General features: G+C 35.4%; 1 protein-coding gene across 4 annotated transcripts in view; it reads right to left on the bottom strand.

The window, feature by feature from the left end:
• The window catches only part of SMAP1 (small ArfGAP 1), a 229,245-nt gene that overhangs the window by 107,972 nt on the left and 96,617 nt on the right, over window positions 1-24,656 (bottom strand). For 3 of the 4 annotated variants that reach the window (XM_034648123.1, XM_002925869.4, XM_034648124.1), the window contains one exon: window positions 12,732-12,865. In XM_034648123.1, coding sequence (XP_034504014.1) covers window positions 12,732-12,865 — 134 coding nt within the window. Of the gene's footprint in view, window positions 1-1,724; window positions 1,846-12,731; window positions 12,866-24,656 lie in introns of all 4 variants that reach the window. The other variant, XM_034648125.1, reaches the window with a different exon arrangement.

Genomic DNA, 24,656 nt, shown 5'->3' with positions numbered 1-24,656 from the left:
TATTTTTATGTAACAGTACTGTATGTTTTTTTTAAAAATCAGTTTCATGTCAGTGGGGGCATTTCCAATGAAAAAACTAATAATTAAGCAGCGCACAAAATCGGCGTTAGTGAGAAAAGATCCTTGAAATAAATGTAAAGATCTGAAGTAACAGGAACAGACAGACACAAAATGTGCTTAAGTCTTTCTCAATATTAGGAAATAACAGTAAAGATAAATGACGGGCCAACTAAAATTCCAAGTTAATAATTCATTCTCCTGAGAATAAAACTTGTCATTTTCCCCCCTTACTTTAGTCTTCCAAAATCTTGGAAAGTAGGGCTCTTTGTGGACTCCCAACTAAGTGATAAAATTACTTCAGGGTATGACTTCTACCTGTGTTAGTTGAGCTAAAGTTAAATACAGTCCAGTCCAGGTTCAGTGGCTGTGTTTAAGATCTATGGCTCCTTGGACCTCCCCTCTCTTTCATCTTGTGCATCCTCTCTCTTTTCTCAGTACCTACCTCCTATCTGTCCCCATAATGTGTCCTGAACTCTCTCCCTCACATACTAAGTAGTGAAGCTAGAATTCACACTAATGTATTATTTCAGGAAGCTACCTGCATTGTTTTCAAAATTTTTTGTGTGAACTGACTTGCCCTTTAGAGTTTACTGGCTATTTTTAAAAATGGAATAAATGGGAAGAAGAATAGCAGCTACAAAATAAAGGACTGAGATCACTAATTGCTCTGTTGCAAACAATTAAGTTATAATGTGGCAATCAGATCTTCTAAATTCCCAATGGCAAAAATGCAAAATATTGAAATAATCAATAGTATCTTACATGTTAGTGTGTAATGGAAAGGTGCTACATGTCTACATTAAATCTGGAGGAAGAAAGGTAAAACTATATAAATTAAAACTCTTCTATCCAATTTTCTAAGGAACAGATGCGGGAGGGAATCTCACCTACAAGATCAGAGATTATTGTATAGAGATACGAAAGCAACTAAAAATATACACTACCTATATGTTTGTATATACGCATAAAATGCTTCAGGAAAAGTATACAAGAAACTAGTAAATATCGTTGTTCCTATGGAGGAAAACTGGATGTCTGAGGGATAGAAACGGGAGGAAGACTATTGACTTTACACATTTTGTACCCTTTGAAGTTTGTGCCATGTCCATGTATTTCTCATTCCCCAAACAATAAAATAATTAAGCGGGGCTTATTAATCCTGCATTGTTTCTAAATAAAATATTATCCAGAGGAAGCTTAGCTAGGGTATTCAAGCAGCATGTGAATCAGAACAAGACTTCCTCCTCAGTGGTATCCTCCACTCCTACTAGAACACAGTGTTCTAGTGATCACTGAACAGGTTATGAATCAAATCAAATTAATACATTTTTAAAAATCCAATCCAAGTATATCTTACATTCAAAATACAGTCAAAGTACAAACATGGCATTTATTTATCATATCTTTTCCCAGTATCATCATCTTCTTAAAGAAACAGAACTGTGTATCTGTTTTTGCTTCTTAAAATTTCAACATATTTATTTTTATGTGGGTGAGGGAATACTATTTATTCTACTATTTTCTATTCATTAAAATTTTTAGAACACAAAGACTAAGATTTTCAAACTGCCTTATCTGAATGTATATGTATTTTTAAATGTTAATTAAAAAGAGAAAATGAGTATTTGTAGTCCCTGGACAAATTCTTCATGTCAGTGACTCACCTCTACTACCACTTGAAATTTTCCAGAATAGTTCTCTATCTTCCTCTCAAAAGCCACCAGGGTTTCTTGCATAGGAGCAAGCTTTTCAGGACTGGTTTCAAGATCTTTTGGATTCCAGCTGCTGGAAAAGAAGGGCCACCGTTTTTGGTCTCAGGAACTCTTTGTAAATATTTAATACAGAGTCCATTTCTTCAGTTTTCATAAAACTGTGTTTTAGGGGAGTTGTTCGCTTTCCGAAAGTTTTAATTTTTATTTTTAAAAACAAAATAAGTAAACCACACATATTTAAAAATTAAAAATCTTAAATGATGATGTGGAATTAGAGGTACCAGTTTTCATATTTTTCACAATTTCTAGGTATTCTCAGAACTTGATTTATCTGTTGCAGCATTTGTTAGTTGTTACAAAGTCAGAGAATGTATTTTTTTAAAGCAGTCAAATTAAACACTGTTATGACAAACTTGGAAAAGCTTTCCTTCACATTCTTTTGCAATCTGTACTTACTATGAAATCCATACCATTTGAAGTCCAGGAATAAACCACTACTTTTTCATCCTAGGTGCTTAAGGCCCAGCTCAGGAGTCATCCTGGACCCTCTCCCCTCTTCTGTCAGAAGTCTTAGTGATTCTAACTCTTTAATATTTGTTATAGCCTCCCCCTGTTAATCGACCCCACTGCCACCACTTCAGTTCCAGACCTAGTCACCCACTGCCTAGGGCACTGCAGGAACAAGCTCATCAGATTTAGGTTCTTAAAGACAACGTAACATTTAATATCACTCTTCAACTTCTAACATTTTAAGAGCTCCCTGTTCTGTCCCTATCCCCACCCCCTATCACTGATAGGATCAAAACCAAACCAATCCCCCACGGCAACTTTCACTTTCATCTCCTGTGACACGTAACTGCACCCAATATACTCTGGTCACAGAAAACTACCTCACTTTCTCAAATGGGACATGCTTTCTCTATCTTTCTGCCTAGAAGGCCCTGTGTACACTGTAGTATGCTTCTAGAAATTCATAAGCAAATAAAGGTCACTATAAAAATAGTAATGAGACATCTTTAAAATATGTTGAGAACTTACCACAGCACTAGATACTGATGATTTCTTTTTTTAAAGAAAAAGGAGCCACTACTAAGTAACTTCCTGAAGATTACCCAACCATTTAGTTAACAAAGCCAAAACTAGAACCCAGGTCTACAGAGTCCCAGGCTTTGACTATGCCTACTATCCTCTATCATTCTTACACTTATACAAAGCAGGGAAGAGCAGTGACTACACCTCTAAAATATTCTATGCAATGAAATTAATAATAACATTTCCAGATGGTCTATTCATACAGGTATTTATTCATTGCCACATAACAATTTCCTACCAAATATAGCACTCTATACGGATATATAAGCCTTCTTTTTCAACTAGTTTAGTATTCCTTTAGTTATACTCTCAGTTCTATCTAGATTACGCAGTATAGAATAAACAGAGTTAAATTAACAAAAACTTCCATTGAGTAATATCTTAACATTTTGTTCACGGCTCTGACTCAAGAACTATAGCCAGTTACTAGAAAAAGAGAATTCTAAAAACTATCACTGACTTTTTAACCTTAAAAACAATTTAAAAATCAAGAGGAAAATACAGGGCATAATTGCACATTCAAATTCAAAATGCAATCTTCTCAAACGGATTGCTTAAAAATGCAAACCTCTTATTAAACTTCACAGATTAAATTTTGTTATAGACGGTATCACAATTCTTTCCTCACCTCACTCTGCACATATAGGCACTACATAAACCCAACACTGTAAGCTGCCCCCTTGCTGTGCTCTTGAGGACAATTTAATGATCCTGGCAAGGAGTCGGCAGAAGTTGAATCTCAATCACCTTTAAAAAGTATATACATTAGGGCATGATTTGAGAAATTTTGTCAGCTTGATAGAATAATGAGTACTCCTCCCACAAAACAAGAAGAAAGTTATTTGGGGGTTTTCTTGAATAAATACGTACCAAGAATTGTGTACTGAACGCTTCTCTGCCTGGTTCTATAAAGCACTATGAAAATTTATCTAAGAGTCAAAACCTTGAGAGAGTAAATAATGTTCTAACACATACAGGTCAGATGTGGTTAAATCATGGAGCTCTTCAAATAAGCTTTTTTTTTTTAATGGAATTTTATTCTATAAAATACTGCTTGTCATAGGAATTCTGTAATAGCGGTGACAGCTTTTAAAGCTCCCAGAAGCTTCTCACCAAAAAAAAAAAAAAAAAAAAAAAAAGAGTCACTAAATAGAAAAACCAAAACCCCATGGACAATATTTACAACAAAAATTGGTGATGGAGTACCCACAAACTCCAAAACGCTATGTGGTAGAGACGAGGCACTAACAACCGCTGACCTGCATGATGTCTGCAACTAATGGGGGGGGGGGGCAGGTAGATCTGAAAACAGAACACTAAAATAGTAAAGAGATAAAAACTGGAAATTACAGTGAACCAGTCTAAAGAAAGCACATGAAACTGAAAAGCATTTTTACCCAATCCAATAGCAAATACATACAGTCTATAATAAGCTTGAAATGGGGGGAAACAATCTAGCCCCTATGAATTCTCGTAAGCTCACCACCAAAACTTCCCTTCTAGGACCAGGTCCGACCCTGAGGAAGAAGTCTTGGGAAAGGATTCAAAATTGAGCAGTACAAAAAAAATGGAAATAAATAAAGAGAAGGTACCTTCTCTTACTTCTCTCTCTAAAGTGAGAGAAGGAACAGAACAAAAAAATCTCAGAAAACAAGAGGCCTTATTTTTAAATACTACACAAAAACCACTGAAGGGAGAGGTGCTGTGCAGTTACAAAAGCTATCTTGAATATCAATTCCTTTTAAAAGTAAAGAAAACTAATACCACACAAAAATGATCAACGGAGAAGAATCAAGGTCAAATCTCATAGAAAGTTTTAGAAGAAGGCAATAAGAAACAGAATAACATCTCTACAATGAAACCATTCTAGAACAAATATGCTCAGAAAACAGATCAAAACTGTACACTTACTAATTTAAAAAAAGCCAAAAAAAATATACATGATATGAAAGAACATGTTAAATGAGTTAAAAGACATGTGAAATTATGAAAGAAAACTAAATCAGAAATTAGAAATATTCAGGGCCACCTGTTGGCTCAGTCAGTAGAGACTGCGCCTCTTGATCTCCCAGTTTTAAGTTCGAGCCTCAAATGCTGGGTATACAGATTACTTAAAAATAAAATGTAATAAAAAAAGAAATTAGAAATATTCAGAATTAAAATGAAAACTCAGAAGAATTAGAAATAAAAGGAAATCAGAAATGAACATGAAATAAAATGGAATGTGAGAACAAATAAACAGAATAATGGCCTACGAAAACTGGAGAGACAAAAGACCTAAAAAGTTTTTAATTTAAAAAAATTAATAAAAAGGATCCAACAGAAAGTGACAAATATTGAAGTCAGGCAATGAAAATCCAACATACATGTAAGAGAGTCACCGAAGAAGAAAACTCAAACAAGGAGACACAATACTGAAAAACTAATTTTAAAAAGTCACTGAAATTTAAAAAAAAAAAAAATTGAAAATACATACTGAAAGAGCATACCACAAGGCATTTCTTGTCTAAAAGAAATCTATTTATATTTAACGATATAAATCAGTTAACACAGAAGCATGAAAGAAGAAATACCATGCAAACATTAAGCAAAAAGAAGGCTGCAATGGCTACACAGCAAGGTATAACAACTACCTTACAGGTACACCACTGCTGTGTGACAAAAAGATAATCTGAGCCAGTTGTATCCTTTTAAATTTTCATTAAGTAGTCTCATTAACAAAAATAAAAACAGGTAAAATTAATCTTAATAATATCTCTTACTTAATGCATCTTTCTCCTCTGCAGAACTCCCACGGAAACCATAATAACTCATCTCACCTTTTTTTAACAATTTAAAAATGGTGTGATATATTAAAACAAACCTGCATAACTGGACGATTCAAGTTAAACTTAAGTTTCAAATGCCTATCAATATTCTAGTCCCAGTTTTCTATTTTTTAGGGATGGCAGAGGTACCTCACAGGAATGCTGTACTTCTATCAACTACAATTTTATTTCATAAAATTAATATGCTTTTAACTACATCCGAAATACACTATGTCAAAGGAAAGGAGGAGAAAACTTCCTCAATATATTTAGCCTACCTTTTATAATCCTTTACATCCCAATTTTAATAGTGAAGATGGGGACAACATGACCACCAATATAAGAAGTACCTGTGATTTTAATCACTTGTTTAACAATAGAAAAATATTTAAAGTACCTACAAATTGTCTTTTGCCTATTCTCCCTGTATTTGGGGACTTTAAACACATGTAGGAACATGGGGAGAAATGGACAAACTGGGGGCATATGCTTGATTTTTTCATTTTCTTCATTCTCCCTGCTCCTTGCCAAATACAGGAAACATTATCTCACAGAATTATATCAAACCAAAGACTGTTCTCAGTGTGCCATTTATAAATTAAGGACATACTGTGTTCCCACCACAGTGGTAGGCATCACAAGGACTACAAATACACATAGGGTAAAGTTTCTAACTACTGGAAGGTTACAATTAACTCAACAGACATGCACAAAGGTAAATAACAATATATGGTAGCAGATAATTAGGCACAACCTATATTTTGAAGAAGGTTTATTAGAGTAAGGATTTAGCTGGGTTTTAAAGAATGGGAAGGATTTGGTTTGAAAAAAGGAATATGCAAAAACATTTTCCAACAACAGAAAACAAGCAGAACCAAAACAAAATGCAAGAACACACCGCCAGAATAATTCAACAGGAACAGCTGTCTCTATACAGCCAAAGCAATCTATTGTCAAGCATCTGGAAGAAGGTCAAAGACACAGGATGAAGCCAGATGGCAGAGGTATATGATTACCAATTTAAGGAAAATAAAACTTTTATGATTCTCAGAGGAGAACCAATACACATTTCTTAGAAGAGAAGTTAAATGACCAAAGCAGTGTTCCAGAAAGATTATTCTGAATGTGGTATGTAAAAGTGATGGAGAGGTGACAGTGACAGGAAGATCAGGAATAAGCTAAAGCCATGGACATGGTAGGAGAAATGAGAATGGAAAGCAACAGGAGCAACAAAAGAATTAAGAACTGATGGAATAGGGAGGCACACAAGAGAAAGAGGTAAGAACCACTGGACACCACAAGCTTTTAAGATGAACTCGAACTAAGAAACCAGTCTGGACCACCAGATAATTATTTAAATTTTAAATGTGTCAAGTTGCAGATTAGTAGGCATCTATTAATCTTAACATTTACAAATGCTACACATTAATAACTAGGACTGTAGCCAAAATTTCCTACACTGTAACAATTTCATAAATCCTTTTTTCCTCTTTCCATATGAACATTTAGAGGTTTTACTGATACTGCTAAAAAGCAACAGTTAAATTTGATTTCTATTCTTAATTTTACTCAAATGCATAATGTTATCTGGCAAAAAAAAAAAAAAAATCCATGCCCCATCATATCTATTCCTTTCTCTTAACTTCTACCATTACATTAATAGCCAGCTTCTTTGCTTCATAGCAAAGTATTTTTCATAAAGCAACAAGAATTTTCATTACTTCACAAGAATTACCGAATATACAAAGATGAACAGATATGTAAAGCCATGTTGAAATTCCAGTGCTATGGAATCAACCGAATTGGCTAATTCCAGCCTCAAAGAATATACAATTAAAATGGATGCTTGGGAAAATTACCAATTACTTCATGCAAGGAAATCCAAGTTTTCTTAAGAACGGTAAGTCCACAAACACCAAAGGTCTCTAACAGGCAATTTAAAAAAGAACTGAAAATCACTGTAGGACAGTGGACAGATGGGGAAACCACCTGCACAGAAAAGTAACAGTTGAATCCATGAGGGTAAGTGAGTTCTCTTATGGGGATAGACTAAAGAACAACAGGGCTAAAGACAAAACTGTAGAAAATCTCCAATAGGGTGAAAAAGCAGAAAAAGAAATGGCAAAAAAAAAAAAAAATACAGACACTAAATAAACCAAATAGAAGACGTGGTGAATAACTTTAGCTTCTTTCACCAAAAAAAACCCAGCTTCAAGAAGGCAGTGGATAGTATCAAGTGAAGGAGGAAGACCAAGGAGGAGGAAGAAGAAGGAGAGTTGGATTTGGCCATTAGGAGTAACTAGTATTCTTTGTGAGTGCAAACTTAGCAGAATGATGGGGACAGAAATGAGTTAATAGAAGCAGAAGTAAGGTAAAGAAATGAAAAACTGGGTAAAGATCTTGTTCAAGTAATTCAACTGCTAAAGGAAGACAAGAGCTAGTCACTACAATACAGTGGCTGGCACATTGTGAATACTTAATAAATGCTCAGTGGCTGAATACACAAACAAATGAATAAATGAATATAGCAGAGTCAAGAGCTGTATGTTGATAGAAAGATGGTATTAGGAAGACTTTTTTATGGCAGAAGGGTGTGAGTAATATGTTTCAAAGAAGAAGAAAGAATTTAAATGTGGCTCCAAATGAATACAATTTTTTAAATTAAGGTGGAAAAGCAGGGAAAAAAGCTGCAAATGAAAATAAAAGCAGAGAAACTAGCAGCCACCACCTTCCATTCTGCCCCTAAAACAAGAATACAAAAAGCTGAAGTCAAAGTGGATACATTCAGGGGTTGGGTGGAATGAGAAGAAAGCAAGCTTCTATTCTTTTGTTATAACAGTAAGTAAGGATGTAAAAAGAGTTGGGTTTAAAGACCTTTCCTTCTAGCCAAAATATAGTCAAAGCTAAAGTAAAAATGGTAAAGATATTAACAGAGGGAGTAAAAATGCCTACAAAATGTTGCAGGCAAGTTCACTGAAGATAAATCAGAGGCCTGTGGAGACTGGGCAGTTTCAAATGTAAAGTTTCCCAAATATATTTTATAAATGAATAAACTTCAGTTGTGTGGCCTTGGCGTTCCCAAGAAAATACTATCGTATCAATAAATGACACTAGTCAGTAGTAAACAAAGAATATGTGAAAGAAGATTACTAAAAGATTTATAGATACATAAAGTATTAAAAGTGATCCAAAAGTTATCAAGATAAATACCAAATATATGGATTATACTTTGCAGTAAGGACAAAATCTCACTAAGATGTTTTATTAGACAGCACAATTTAAAAGACTGCACAAAGTAAGCTAAGAAACTTGAAAGTAACAGTCCTCTGTAGTAAAAATATGGTATTTTTCATTTTAACTCCTTCAATACAGATAAAAAATTTTTAAATAATGGAGAAAATGGTAATCAATACTTGGGGTTAACAAACCAGTACAAAATAAAAAATAAAGATTATAGTATAAATAAAAGTACAAAGTGGCCCTTTCTAAAAATTTGAAAAGTGACTGACAATAAACTCAAGATGAAAGACATTTAATCTAACCATGAACCACATTTTAAAAAAGAATTTTAATTAAAATGTAAGGTGAATAACTCTATTTCCATGCTAATAAAAATCAAAATAAGTTGATAAATTTTCTTTTAAAAATAAACGTAAAGCAATTCTAACACAGCTGTGATATGGCAGATGCCCTAAAACCTGAGTCACACACTCACAACATGTATACAAACAACTGATATAAATATGGGGTATATATAATGCCACTTGATAACAAGCTTTGAGGCAAAACTTAAGTAGTTAACATTTTATGGACACACAAAAAAGATTATTTTTATTTAGCAGCTTAGGTTCAGAGATTTACTCATGTTTCCACATTTGCTATTAAAGATCTAAAAATATATACCACTACCCAAAACTAAGTGTCATCTTTGAAAATTAGAAATATGATTTTCATGAAATGTTGGGGGTGGTGGTAACAGAAGACATAGGGTAGAAGTATATGCAGTAAAGTACTTCCCTTCTGCAAATAAATCCCTCCTGAGCTTTTTTTTTAATATCAAAGGAATTCTTATAAAACATCATATGAATAAGGAAGACTAAATTACACTGTGATCTTCACTCTTCCTAATCTGAATTAAGAGTCAGAGTTAATAAGAACAAGCTCCAAAAGATAAAAATCTCAATGTACAGCAACCTAAGGGTACAGACATCAGTGTAGTGGCTGCCCCTAGAGAACCTGACTACAAACTGACACAAGGAAATTTTCTAGGGTGATGGAAATGCTCTGTATATCTTCATTAGGGCGTTGGTGACACAGTACAGACATTTGCCAAGACACATAAAACTCATATCTGTAAAGTGTTATCTCTGTAACTATACCTCAATTTTTTAAGTAAAAAATAAAATGCATAGGTGTAAATAAGAGTTGGATTATATGGAACATACCTACCATCACAGGCAAAAGGATATGCTCAAATCTGAGTAACGAGCAACCTCAATAGACAACTGGTATAATTACCTAATAGATGATTAAGTAATTTTGAGATCAAAATGCCTTAACATCCAATATTACTAAAAATGAATTAATTATATCTCACAAACATACTCAAAAAGTTATTAATACTCAATAATACCACACTATTTACTCAGTAGTACATTCAGTAACCAATTCATCACAGGTTTACTAGGAAGCTATATTGCTTAAGATCAGAAAGATATTCAAGGCAGCAATACTGAAGGTTTTAAACAATGAACAAATGGGCTAATACTACTACTAACTAATAAGCTAACATCAAGTATTTAAAATGTGCCAGGGACCATTCTAAATGCTTTCCCCATATTAACTTATTCTATCCTCACAGCAACCCACAGAAGGAGACATTCTTACTATTCTCATATAAATGAAGAAATTGAGGTACCCAGAGGTTAAGTATCCTGTCAGGAATATCCAGGTCTAACTCTAGCAGTCTGACTATCTAGAGACAACTTTCTAAATCACTTTGTTCTCCTGCCTTTTTAGAATCATTTGCCTTGAAATTTTCTAGGTTAAAATAAAGGTTGTGCTTTATAGAATGGAACCTTGGGGCCTTCACCAATTACTTACTCATTTATATTGCACAGTAGTCCCAGAGTGATTTTTAAAGAACAACTCTGGCTTTGCTTGCAGGTACTTACAAGGCCCACCATAAGAATACCGGATGGCTGACTCATCTGTCTGTGTGATTAAGCTTCTTTATGCTCTTTTTCTACACATTTTTTAAAATAATACTTCATTGTTTACTCATTTAATTTTTAAGTGAGTGCATCCTAACCTTATTTCTCACCACAGAACACTAAAAGAGGAGCTCTGTGATGTATGAAGCCTTACAGAGCATTCTCTGGTGATAAGTACTCATCAAAAGTCTTGCATTCCAAAATAATCACTCTTATTTCAAGAAGCTGACAGTTGGAAACATATAGTGTTCTAAATACAATTTCAAAGACAGTATACTACTTAATAATTGTTTTCAAAAGCCTGCAATTTTTAATAATTCAGTATGTTGCTGTATAACTATAACCTATTCCACAGAAAACCAGTGAACTGCAGCTGCAGCCCTCTGACTGGGAAGCTCTGCTCTCACGTATAGGAAAAGAACAGTTGCCCATCTCAAACTGCTATTCAACTCCTTTTAACAGCCTAGTTGAGAAAAATATTATTTCTGGAAAACTGAATTGTCCAAGGATTTCATGTTTTGTCCTTAGTGTGAAATGAACCATTAAAAAGGCAATACACCTTTACACCTTGAATGTGTTGTACCTCCATAACCCATTACAAACACCAAGTTACATTTTCAAGCTACACTTCTCATTTTCTTGAAGACAACTTAATAAACAACATTATGAAATCTGTTACCACAGTTACTACAGAGATATTATCAAGAACAGAGACTTATATGCAATGTTCAAAAAGCTCTGCTTCCTTGATAAAACAAGTAAATTTTCTCCTCAAGGATTAGGAAAATACATAAAGAGTCATATTTCCTTTTATGTCCTAGCCAGCAAAAACCTCAAAAACTTATTTAAGAGTGAACTAAATAAGCGATGCTTGACTTTACAGCCTGAAGATCTCTTGGCTATTTTTTTCAAGTATTTCTAAGGTTTAATTTCTTTTTTAATATTTAAATCTTGGCTCTATCTAGAATTTACTTTGGCATAAATATGTCTTTAGCACAGAAGTTTTACTTTCTTTAACCAAATCTTTATTTATGACCCACTCCCCTTGCATTACATTCTATTCTTTCACCCTTACCTCACCCTATCCATGCCAATTTCTGTGTTCTTTTTGTTTTTTTCTGATTAGAGGTATGTATGAGTATCACTTAAGTTCACTACATATATTTGTGTATTTAGTCTTCATACTAGCTAAAAGTAATTCAAAAAGAGTATAAGAAAAAGTTGTATAATTACACTGTGAATTACAAATTAAAACCAGTAGAAATAAACATTTTATTTTACCAGTTAAGGATTAGAAAGTAAGATTTTGAAAATTTAAGACTGTCACACTGTAAAAATGGCAAGCCCTTAAAATTACAAATTTATCTCTAACAAAGCTAAACCACTCAAAACAAATCCAAATCAGTCATTAGAACATTTTCTAAATAGGCTATCTTCCAACTATTGGGCTCTGTCTGAAAATCAAGAACACTTCTATCCAAAAGGGAAATTCTTCAAGTCAGTTCTTAGGCACGAGGTGATTTATTTTTTATCTTTACCCAGGCTCCCTCTACTGACAGAAAAACAAAACCGACAAATTTCATCAACACAAGGAAAAGGAACTGATTTTTTAAAGACTTCAAAAGCAACATTTTAGATAAGAATAGGTCAAAGACTTAGTTCACTACAGATCCAAGAAGATCTAAACATTTGAGAGTGGACACTTCAGGTAACACCCAAATTTTATATGTGGCACATGCCATTTCAATATACTTCATTTCAATGTTAACCCTTAGATGCAAGAAGGCTTAAAGATTTAAAATTCACTTTAAATATTGTAAATAATCTCTCAGTAAGAAAATGTTTACCTGTATCTGTTCTGGTGTCCATTGGTCTAGGTTGACTGACTTGACCCTGGATATATGAACCCCAAGATTTCTATGGATTCCAGCACATCTGATGCAAATAAATACACCAATATTCCAGGAAGCCCATCGAGGACCTAATTAAGGAGAAAAAACAAATACAAACAAATATTAAAAACTAAAATAAATATGGCAGCTTTTAAGCAGTATTCTGATTTTTTTTTAAAGATTTTATTTATTTATTCGACAGAGATAGAGATAGCCAGAGAGAGAGGGAACACAAGCAGGGGGAGTGGGAGAGGAAGAAGCAGGCTCATAGCAGAGGAGCCTGATGTGGGGCTCGATCCCATAACGCCGGGATCACGCCCTGAGCCGAAGGCAGATGCTTAACCGCTGTGCCACCCAGGCGCCCCATCAGATTTTTTTACACAATTATAATGGAGCCTTACAGAATTTTACAGGCTCAAATTTTCAAATGGCACCAGTAGCAAGGTTATAAATCAACCCTGAAGAACTTTAATGAGTTTACTAATTTTGCTTTTCTAGAAACTTTCCCAAACCTGTCTAAGAATTTAAAACGAATTTATGTGAACAGTGTTTTCACTTAGCATATTTGAACCAGGAATAGTAATATCCCACGGTAAAAAGTAAGTTCTTTGTTAAATGGGTATGGTGTTCCTTAAAAGATTATCAACAAATATAAATCAAAGAGTTTTTAATGAAATGTAGACATTAATAAGAAACACACAACCAACCGAAAAGAAAAATGCGCAAAAAGGTATGAATGGGTAATTCACAGAAGAAATGTATGACCAATAAACATAAAAAACACGTATGAGCTAGTAGGGAAAATGCACTTTAAAACTACAACAATCTCCATTCTACATTCAACACATTGGAAAAAAATTTTTTAATCAACTAAATGTTAGAAAGACTGAGAGGGGCGCCTGGGTGGCACAGCGGTTAAGCGTCTGCCTTCGGCTCAGGGCGTGATCCCGGCGTTATGGGATCGAGCCCCACATCAGGCTCCTCTGCTGTGAGCCTGCTTCTTCCTCTCCCACTCCCCCTGCTTGTGTTCCCTCTCTCTCTGGCTATCTCTATCTCTGTCGAATAAATAAATAAAATCTTTAAAAAAAAANAAAAAAAAAAAAAAAGAAAGACTGAGAAACAATAAGGTCAGCCTCAACAAGCCTTATAACAACACGAATAAATCCCCAATATAACCTTGAACTAAGAAAAGTTATAAACTACAGTGTGCTATAAAGTATTAGTTCTTTGGATCATGGTTAAAAATTCTGAAAAACACGGTACAGAAACTCACAGAAGGATACAAGAATACAAAGCCTTAGCTGTACTATTCTTTATGTCTTTAAATGTATTTTCTTGAAAATTGTAAACATTCTTTTTTTTAATTTAAATTCAATTAGCCAACATAGAGTACATCATTAGTTTTTGATGTAGTGTTCAATGATTCATCAGCTGCGTATAACACCCAGTTCTCATCACATCACATGCCCTCCCTAATGCCCGTCACCTAGCTACCCCATCCCTCCACCCACCTCCCTTTCAACAACCCTCAGTTTGTTTCCCGGAGTCAAGAGTCTCCCATGTTTGTCTCCTTCTCTGATTTCCTCCCATCCAGTCTTCCCTCCCCTCCCTTATGATCCTCTGCACTAGTCCTTACATTCCACACACGAGTGAAATCATATGATAATTGTCTTTCTCTGATTGACTTATTTCACTTAGCATAATTCCATCCAGGTCCATCTATGTCGATGTAAATGGTAGGTATTCATCCTTTCTGATGGCTGAATAATATTCCATTTTATATATGAACCACATCTTCTTTATCCATTCATCTGTTGAAGGACATCTTGGCTCCTTCCACAGTTTGGCTATTGTGGACATTGCTGCTATGAATATTGGGATGCAGGTGCCCCTTCTTTTCACTACATCGGTATCTTTGGGGTAAACACCCACTAGTGCAATTGCTAGGTCGTAGAGTAGCTCTATTTTTAACTTCTTCAGGAACCTCCACACTGTTTTCCAGAGTGGCTGTACCAGCTTGCATTCCCACCAACAGTTTAAGAGAGTTCCCCTTTCTCCGCATCCGCGCCAACATTTGTTGTTCCCTGTCTCGTTAACTTTAGCAATTCTAACTGGTGTAAGGTGATATCTCATTGTGGTTTTGATTTGTGTTTCCCTGATGCCAAGTGATGTGGAGCATTTTTTCATGTGTCTGTTGGCCATTTGTATGTCTTCTTTAGAAAAGTGTATGTTCATGTCTTCTGCCCATTTTTTGACTGGATTATTTGTTTTTTGGTGCTGAGTTTGATTAAGTTGTTTAATGATCTTGGATACCAGTCCTTTATCTGATACATCATTTGCAAATATCCTCTCCCATTCCATAGGTTGCCTTTTAGTTTTGTTGACTGTTTCCTTTGCCATGCAGAAGCTTTTTATCTTGATGAAGTCCCAATAGTTCATTTTTGCTTTTGTTTCCCTTGCCTTTAGAGACGTGTCTTGCAAGAAGTTGCTGTAGCCAAGGTCGAAGAGGTTGCTGCCTGTGTTCTCCTCTAGGAGTCTCACATTTAGGTCTGTCATCCATTTTGAGTTTATCTTTGTGTATGGTGTAAGAGAATGGTCCAGTTTCATTCTTCTCCATGTGGCTGTCCAATTTTCCCAGCACCATTTATTGAAGAGACTTTTTTCCATTGGATATTCTTTCCTGCTTTGTCGAAGATTAGTTGACCATAGAGTTGAGGGTCCACTTCTGGGCTCTCTATTCTGTGCCATTGATCTGTCTGTTTTTGTGCTAGTACCATGCTGTCTTGTTGATCACAACTTTGTAATATAGCTTGAAGTCAGGTATTGTGATGACCCCAGCTTTGGTTTTCTTTTTCAACACTGGCCTGACAATTTGGGGTCTTTTCTGGTTCCATACAAATTTTAGGATTGTTTCCAGCTCTGTGAAAGATGTAATTTTAAAAAACCTTACAATTATTTTCATATACTGTTTGTGTAATTAAAGTAAAAATGGAAAAATAAAAGTATTATCTGACGATTATGTCAACTATTCAGAAGCTTATACCCAACTGACTTTTATAAATCACCTGATTATGAAAAAATACATACATATGAGATAGCAATAAAAGCCAAGCTTTTTAAACCATTTATTAGACTTCTGTATTAAGTGCATACTTTTTATCTAAAGGTGAGATTTAATCTACAAAATTAACACTGAAGCCAGTAACTACAATGCAGTAAAACTAACTACATTCCTCTCCAAAATTCCTTATGAGGTAGTTTATGCATATACAATTTATACCAAAATGTCCTCCTTTTAAATTTGAGAAATGATACCTATAAACTGACAAACATCTGGGACATGTTCTATTTAAATGTTTGATTGCTAACAGCATGGAAATGAATTAGAGACCAAAAGACCTGAATTGTCAACCTACTCGGCTGTTACTGAGCGGCATGAATTACCATGCGCTAATAACAAACTGAGAAACAAGGTTCTCATACGCTAAGTGGAGTCAGGATTGGCTGCCTCATTACTTAAGTGAGTCCTGTACAGAAAATATTTTGAAATTTTTAAAGCACTACTTAAGTGCAAGTTATTGTCATCTTAAGAAATTCTGAAAATCGGGGCGCCTGGGTGGCACAGCGGTTAAGCGTCTGCCTTCCGCTCAGGGCGTGATCCCAGCGTTACCGGATCGAGCCCCACATCAGGCTACTCTGCTATGAGCCTGCTTCTTTCTCTCCCACTCCCCCTGCTTGTTGTTCCCTCTCTCGCTGGCTGTCTCTCTCTGTCAAATAAATAAATAAAAAAAANGTCCTGTACAGAAAATATTTTGAAATTTTTAAAGCACTACTTAAGTGCAAGTTATTGTCATCTTAAGAAATTCTGAAAATCAAAATACAGTATGTTCCTACTCTAGAAAAGCTTCTACACTGGTCTGCAAAACAACTGTATCTTGAAACTTTCCTCAAAAACAACTCCCAAAAAGGCAGTGAATCCAGAGCATGATGGGAAAAGATTTTCAACACTCTCCAAGTGTGGCTTCATTTTCGTTTTTAAAATAGAATGATTCCCCTCAGAATATGTTAGACCCACAGCCAAAAACAAATGGAGACTTTTCTCTACAGCACAATTTTTCTGATGCAGCAAATGTTATGACTAAATGAATTAATTAGAAAACATCATTTGCGGGGTGCCTGGGTGGCTCAATCAGTTGAATGTCCAACTCTCGATTTCAGCTTGGGTCATGGTTTTGGGGTCATGGGATTAAGCCCTGCATCAGGCTCCGCACTCAGCATGGAGTCTGCTTGTCCCTCTCCCTTGGCTCCTATCTCTCTCTCCCCCTCAAATAAACAAATAAATAAAATCTTTAGGGGCACCTGGGTGGCACAGCGGTTAAGCGTCTGCCTTTGGCTCAGGGCGTGATCCCGGCGTTATGGGATCGAGCCCCATGTCAGGCTCTTCCGCTATGAGCCTGCTTCTTCCTCTCCCACTCCCCCTGCTTGTGTTCCCTCTCTCACTGGCTGTCTCTGTCGAATAAATAAATAAAATCTTTAAAAAAAAAAAAAATCTTAAAAAAAAAAAAGAAAGAAAGCATCATTTGCATGATGTAATAATAACTGTCCAAGCAGGTAAAAAGCTGTAGCACCAAACAGAGTGGTGCATTTTTACAATAACCAAAGATAATAAAGGGATCAAATGTATAAAAGCAATATACAAGAATACTGCTAGCAGTAAAAATAGGCATATTACTATTGAACAAAAAGCTAGATATAATTAAATGTTAACTGATGTTCAGGTTTTACACAGCTTTACACACTGCTATCACTTATGGGAAATGTTAGCCCCAATCTTCTTTTACCAACTCAAATAATAATGCAATTTTGTCAATGCATCATTCTTTGGAATATAGCTATTGCATCTTAACCAATATGGTTAGGGACCTTCAAAAATAGACTTTTAAAAGCCCAACCAAAATTACAATTCGGTTATCCACTCTATAAAATTAGCTTTGTAAAATTTGCGTAAAGTTGATAAGATAATAACTGCTCAACACGGTAGTCATTCAAGTACTGGTATGAAATCCTCATTTTCATTCACCAAACTATTGGTGAACACTTACCAACTCTATGCCAAGTAAATGCTATTAAAAGACCATAGACACAAAGGTAAAAAGCTAAGTTCCCAGACTCAGGAGGCCAAGACAGGTATAAATATGTATAACCATTTAAAAAACAATTTGGTGAAATCTAGATGAATAAACTCTTCCACCAGGCTATCTATTCATACACACACACACACACACTCATGCTTAGACACACACACACATATGGACTGACCAATTTATACATGTAATATGATATATCTAGGTACACGTACACACTCATATATAACATACCCTATAGCAGTTATTTTAAATGGCAGATCACAACTCATTAATTTAATCTCAGCAAGTATTTATTTTTATTTATTTATTTTTTTTAAGATTTTATTTATTTATGTGACGAAGAGACAACCAGCGAGAGAGGGAACACAGCAGGGGAGTGGGAGAGGAAGAAGCAGACTCCCAGTGGAGGAGCCCAATGTGGGGCTCGATCCCGGAACGCAGGGATCACGCCCTGAGCCGAAGGCAGATGCTTAACGACTGTGCTACCCAGGCGCCCCTTCAAGTATTTATTTTTAAAATAGAAGGAAAAAAGATATGACTGCATCACAGAAAGGGTAAAAATAGTTTCATTACACTTCTTTTAAAAATAAGCAACATAGGGGAGCCTGGGTGGCAAAGTCAGTTGAGTGCCCTACTCTTGGTTTGCATTCCAGTGGTGATCTCAGGGTCATGAGATAAGCCCCACATCGGGCTCCAAACTCAGCACAGAGTCTGCTTGGGACTCCCAGTGCCCCCTAACCCCACATGAGCACACTCACGCATGCACTTACTCTCTCTCTAAAATAAATAAATCTCTTAAAAAATCAGTAACACATATATATGTATATAGGCACATGTACATACAAAAATCAAGTCATGCTGTAAAATGTTTTTCTCTGAGTCATGGTCAAATATGGCTGAAAAACACTACAAAGAAACTCATACATGTATTTAAGAAGCACATACCAGAATATTTACAACAGCATGGATTCCTAAAATGACTGGAAATAAAAGTTCACTAATATGATTATCTCACCCTACAAATGAATGTGAAAATGAAAAATCTGCATATATCAACATGGATAAATCTTAATTATAACATGGAGTGAACAATTTTAGCATAAGGTGATCTATGATTACATATGCCCTCTCCTACCTTCTTGCCTCTGCATTTGTTGCTGTCTCTGCCCCAAATGTTTCTTCCTTAGGTCTTCATATGCCTGGCTCACTCTGTTGTACTGGCCTCAGTTCACATGCTACCTGCTCACAGAGGACTCTCATCACTGCTCTAGCTAGAGTTGCCTCCCCCAGTTACTCTCCAACATTTATATATAATACTTCCAGCAATCTGTTCTGAAGTTTACACAAAAGTCTAAGGTAAACAAACATATATATACAAATGGGTAAATAGCTAGAGGGTTTAATTATTTTAGAGCTAACTCTCAAACTAAGAAAAATTAAAGAACGACAAAGTAGACAAAGATCAGTATCTCTCAAACTCTAATGTGCATACATAGACCTAGGTATATTACACATTCTCATTCTGTAGCCCTCCAGAGGCACCTGAGATCCTGCATTGCTAACAAGCAACCAATGATGTCCAAGCTGCCATCCACAAAGTACATTTAAAAGAGCAAGATTCTAAATTATTCTTGACAAGGTCTTCAACCCAAGCATTCAGCACACTTCTTGACCTGTTTTCATTATTCTTACTGAGTAAATGACTCAAATTGTGAAAATTTATTTTAATATGCCAGGAATTAAATCTGCTGAGGAAAAAATCCAGAGTTTACTTAGAATTCAAATACTGGGTTGAGTGATCCATATCACTACCTCACTTAAAAGCAACACAAATAAGCGAGCATCAACTAAACTGATATTATTTATCTCATAATCACAATCACACTAAAACAAAGCTCTAGTAACAAAAGAGATGTTATTTGGTCTCACCAATATTAGCACCTTTATTCATATCCTTCATCACCGAATACTTAAGAGAATGCTAACGATCCAAACATATCACCTTAAAGGATTAATAAATGTGGCAACAATAAGAACGGAAATGGACAAATGTGAGAATCACCAGGAAGAACTGACAGGAGTTAGTGATCGGGAAACAGCGATAAAGAAGAAAGTAGAGACCAAGATGTCTGTAAGTTCTATTTAAATCTGGGATTTAAAGCATAAAGGTACGTGAAGACTCAGAAAATTTTGCAGGTAATCTACTGAATGCTTTAAATGACAGTGACACATGGAGATGAAAATGTCCATCAAACAAGGAGGAATACAGGACTTATGTTCAAACTAGATATACAAACCTGAGCACCTTCAAGATGGCAGTTGTAGCCACAAGAACAAAAGAGCAAAAGAAGCAGAATACAAAGTCTTAGGGAGAAAATGAAAAGTTATACAAAAATAGAGGCCAGGATCTTAAAAAAAATACAGTCAACAATGTCAAAAACTTCAGGGAAGTCAAGAATGGGATTAGGAGAGAATATACGGATGTGTTAAAACTAAGAGGTCATAGGTAACCTCATGGAGATTAGGCAGGAGAGGGAGGGAATTCATTCATTCTGAATTCCATTATCAGATTAGTATGGAAGGAGGAGAAAAGAAAGGAGATTCACCCACTCTGAATTCATTATCAGATTAAACTCTTTCACTATTTCAGTCTCCAACTCCAAGCTTTTAACAGTTTTCTATTTTCCTCTATTTTGCTTTCATGACCACTTATAATCTTGCTCCTTCTTAAATCAACTTTATTTTGCAGTACTCCAACGTACATACTCAGGGAGCCAATCAGAACAGACTCATTGCTTTCTCTTGAATACAACTCAATTATCCTGTCTTGAAACTTTCCTACACACTATTTCCCTTGCCTAGATTGTTCAGCTTATGACCATACAAATCTTACCTCATTTTCAAGGCCTAACTAGAGTTCATATTATCCAGAAAGCCTTTCTTTCCTTCCACTCTCCTTTCCTATAGATGTCCACTCTCCTTTCCTATAGATGTCTACAGCCCATGACAGCTTGTTTCACACAGTATGGATGTTCCAATAGGTACCTGATAGTTTTTCATTTGTAATTAGTTTTATCTGCTAAAGTAAATGGTAAATTTCTCACTAGCCAGGCTCCATATGGTCCTCCACATCACCTACAATAAGGAAACAGGCCTATCCTAAGGGTGTAGAGGCAGCATAATAAAAAATCTGCTAAGTCTGATGACTTAGTCAAATATACAGGTTCTTTCTTTGATGCCTGAAGCAATTCAACTACTATTTTAAAAAATGAAAACAAAAACAATTAACTGTGAAGCAGGACAATTGTTTTTAATATCCATTTAGCCATTCTGCCTCTTAATAGTAAAAGCCCCTAAATTTTAGCTAGAAACATGGCTGCCCAGATAGGGACTACAATTCTCAGCCTCCACTGCAGCTGTGGCCACATGACCAAGTTCTGGCCAATGGAATGTGAGCTGAAATGATGTTTTGGCATTAACCAAATTAGGCATGTGTTCCCCTTGCCTCTTCCCCTTTCCCATTAGCCACAGAATCATAAGAAATGAATCTGGTATCTTTGACTCAGATATTAAAGCCCCATGTTGAAGATGACATAACTACTCTGTCCATACTGGACAGACTAATTCATCTCCAGACTAATGTGAAGGAGAAATAAATTTATATCCTGTTTAAGTCACAGTATTTGGCGGTCTTCTTGTTACAGCATCTAAGCCTAAAATCTACCTAATTCAATGTGAATTATATTTGCTTGTTAGTGGCAGGAAATAAATGTGCCAGAGATTTAATCCTTTATTTCAGAGCCAAAATTCTAAGAGGTATTAAATAATAATAAAGCACAGTTTCATCAAACCTTATTTTTCCAGATTCGATTTAAATCACCAAATATGTATTAAATGCCTGTTTATATGAGGTATTAAATGAAGAAGACAAAACACAGGTCCTGCCTTCAAGGAGTTTATATTCTAGGAAGTCATACAATGGTTATAGTGAAGTACAAATGATAGGGGAACACATAAGAGGAAAAGATGAATGCTGGCCAGGGATATTAGTATAAGCTGTGTAGAGACAGTGGCATTTGAGAGGATTACTGAAAGATAAGTCAAGTTATAACACATAATGTCTGGATGAAGTACATTCTAGGTAAAATGAATAGTACCTCTCCCCTCCAACCTTGAAGAGTTTCAGCTATGCTGTAATGCATAAGCCAAAAAAAACCAATAATACAGCACCTTATTGTTGTTTCTTTAATGGAAACACAAATTTGATTTTTTTTAAGTTGTGATATATATGCACTTAATACCAAGTACCAAATGGCTAATAACTTTCAAATAGAGATGAAAGATGGTTTTAAGATACGGAAACTCTGTAGAAAGTGGAAAAATGAGGTTTATAGAACTCTAAGTTATTACATATCTAAACAATACTTTAAAATACTATATGTCTAAACAATGAACAGGAATTTTACTGAGAGCTAAATATACTTATCTTGTAGCTTTCATACCATTTGAGAAATAAGGAAAATGCATTCTCTTCTGAGAACAAATTTCTCTTAAGTTTCTGATTACCATGACAGACTAACAGAAAAGCTACTTTGAATTTTTTTATAAATAGAAAATAAAACAAGATAAGCAGAGAATATAATAGTAACTGCTAAATGTCATTTCTTTTTAAGACTTAGTTCTTCTATAAAGCCTTCTCTAATTCCCCCAAAACTTTTGTAACATTTATCACAATGATCTACAGTTAAAGTGTTTTAGCTAAGTTTTCTGAGAAACAATGAGTGATCTCTTTGAGAATAGGATCATTTTATTGATCTCTGTATGGTCTATATGCACTGTAACATCTGGTATAAAAACACAGGCAGTCTCTAGTTTACAAATAACAGCTAAGACCTTGCAGCCCCCTGAGTTCTGCTGCCAAAACTGCTAGGAGGTAACTTTTAGAGGAAACCACCACCATATTGAATACGCAAGACATCATTCATATTTCCAGATCACTGTCTGATGTAATCCTAATAAATATGTGAGGTAAGTAGTATTACCACACCATTTTCAGGACTGAGAAACTTAAGGTCAAAATGCTAGAAAGGGGGAGAGAAAGAGCCAAGACTATACCACAGGCAGATCCCAAAATGCAACTGTGGAAACTCTGCATCCCCTACTACGATAATTCCGGCCTTGAAACAAAATTCCTTTACATTGGCTGACTGCTTTTGCTTTATTCTGTTAACTTTTTGAAATGCCAAGTCACTTACTGACAGATTTAAAGATGCAAATAATCTTTTCAACTCTCCAGAAGTATCAATACCCACACTACTACAAGTTCACTTTATTTCTTTCCCCATAATACCCAATATTAGAGGCAGTAGAACTGGATTTGGTTTGATTTGTTGGAGAAGGAAATTGTAAAGGGTAGAGAATTTTGATCAAGGGGGAAAAGAGAGGAGGACAAGGGCAAAATCAACTGAGACTTAAAAGAGTATTTTCATTAGACAGCATCGTAGTAGTTGATGCCTAGGGAAGGGGACACACAGTAAAGCAATAAAAGGATCCTAAAGAGAACAGCCTGTATCAAAATACTGTCTACAATCTAGCATGAAACAAGAAAGAAGCCCTTTCTCTTTTCCTATCCCAAGGCCTTTTGTTCTCTACCCGAGCCTTTCATTGCTCATGGTCAGCTAGGTTACAGACTTAAGTTCACTTGTAGATCAGCAAGAGAACCAGGCAATAACCCCTGAAAACATGTTTTCTACATTGTAAACAACCAAACTACAACTTGCATGTGTATGTGTGTGGTGTGGTGGGGGGAGGGGAATCACTGAAAATAAGCATGAGGAGGGGTTTTTTGGGGATGATAGGTATGTTCTAGAATTTTACTATGGTGATAGCTGCAAAACTCTGTTAATACATTAAAAATTGTTGTATTACACACTTAAAATAAGTGAATTTTACAGTATGCAAGCTATATCTCAATAAGGCTGTTTTTTAAAAAAAAACCTGTATACATTTCTTTAACGCATGATCTCACGGATTGTGAGATCAAGCCTCATGTCAGGCTCCCCACTCAGTGGGGACCCTGCATGAGATTCTCTCCCTCTGCCCCTCCCTGCACACACGTGTTCTCTCTCTCTCTAAAATAAATAAATCTTTAAAAAAAAACAAAAAAAGTTTCCAAAAAAGAAAGTTTCAGAATTAAACAAAAAGTTTAAAGAGAAGTTCCATAAATAGTATTTCAACAATAATTATTTTGAATTGCCACACCATTTCTTCCAGCAAACATATACAACGGAATGTTTAGGTTTTTAAAATAATAAGTATTTTAACTATAAGGTTATACTATGAAGGAAATAAAACGTTCTTTATTTTTTTTTAAATCTGAAAGTAACTAACATACTTTGGTATGACCTAGTCACCTATGGCTGACCTACCTCCTCAAATTCATGTTTTCCTATTAAGCAGCATCATGACGCTAAAAGATGACGTGTAGGGATAACACTTGATAATCAGGGTTCCTAACTGACTTTACAAGCTTTAAAGAGTCACTACCATGATGATTAGAAGAGTCATGCTATTTTAATCAATCACTTTCTGGAAGTTGGTATATGAAATATTAATAGAGGCCAAAGAACTGTGATTACTAAAAAATGAGCTCACAAAAATTTCCTATCAAAAAAAAAAAGACCCAGGGGCACCTGGGTGGCACAGCGGTTAAGCGTCTGCCTTCGGCTCAGGG

This window comes from Ailuropoda melanoleuca, chromosome 19, assembly GCF_002007445.2.
Source record: "Ailuropoda melanoleuca isolate Jingjing chromosome 19, ASM200744v2, whole genome shotgun sequence".
Classification (NCBI taxonomy): Eukaryota; Metazoa; Chordata; class Mammalia; order Carnivora; family Ursidae; genus Ailuropoda; species Ailuropoda melanoleuca.
The sequence above is the reverse complement of the archived record's forward strand: the minus strand, read 5'-3'. Positions and strand labels throughout refer to the sequence as shown.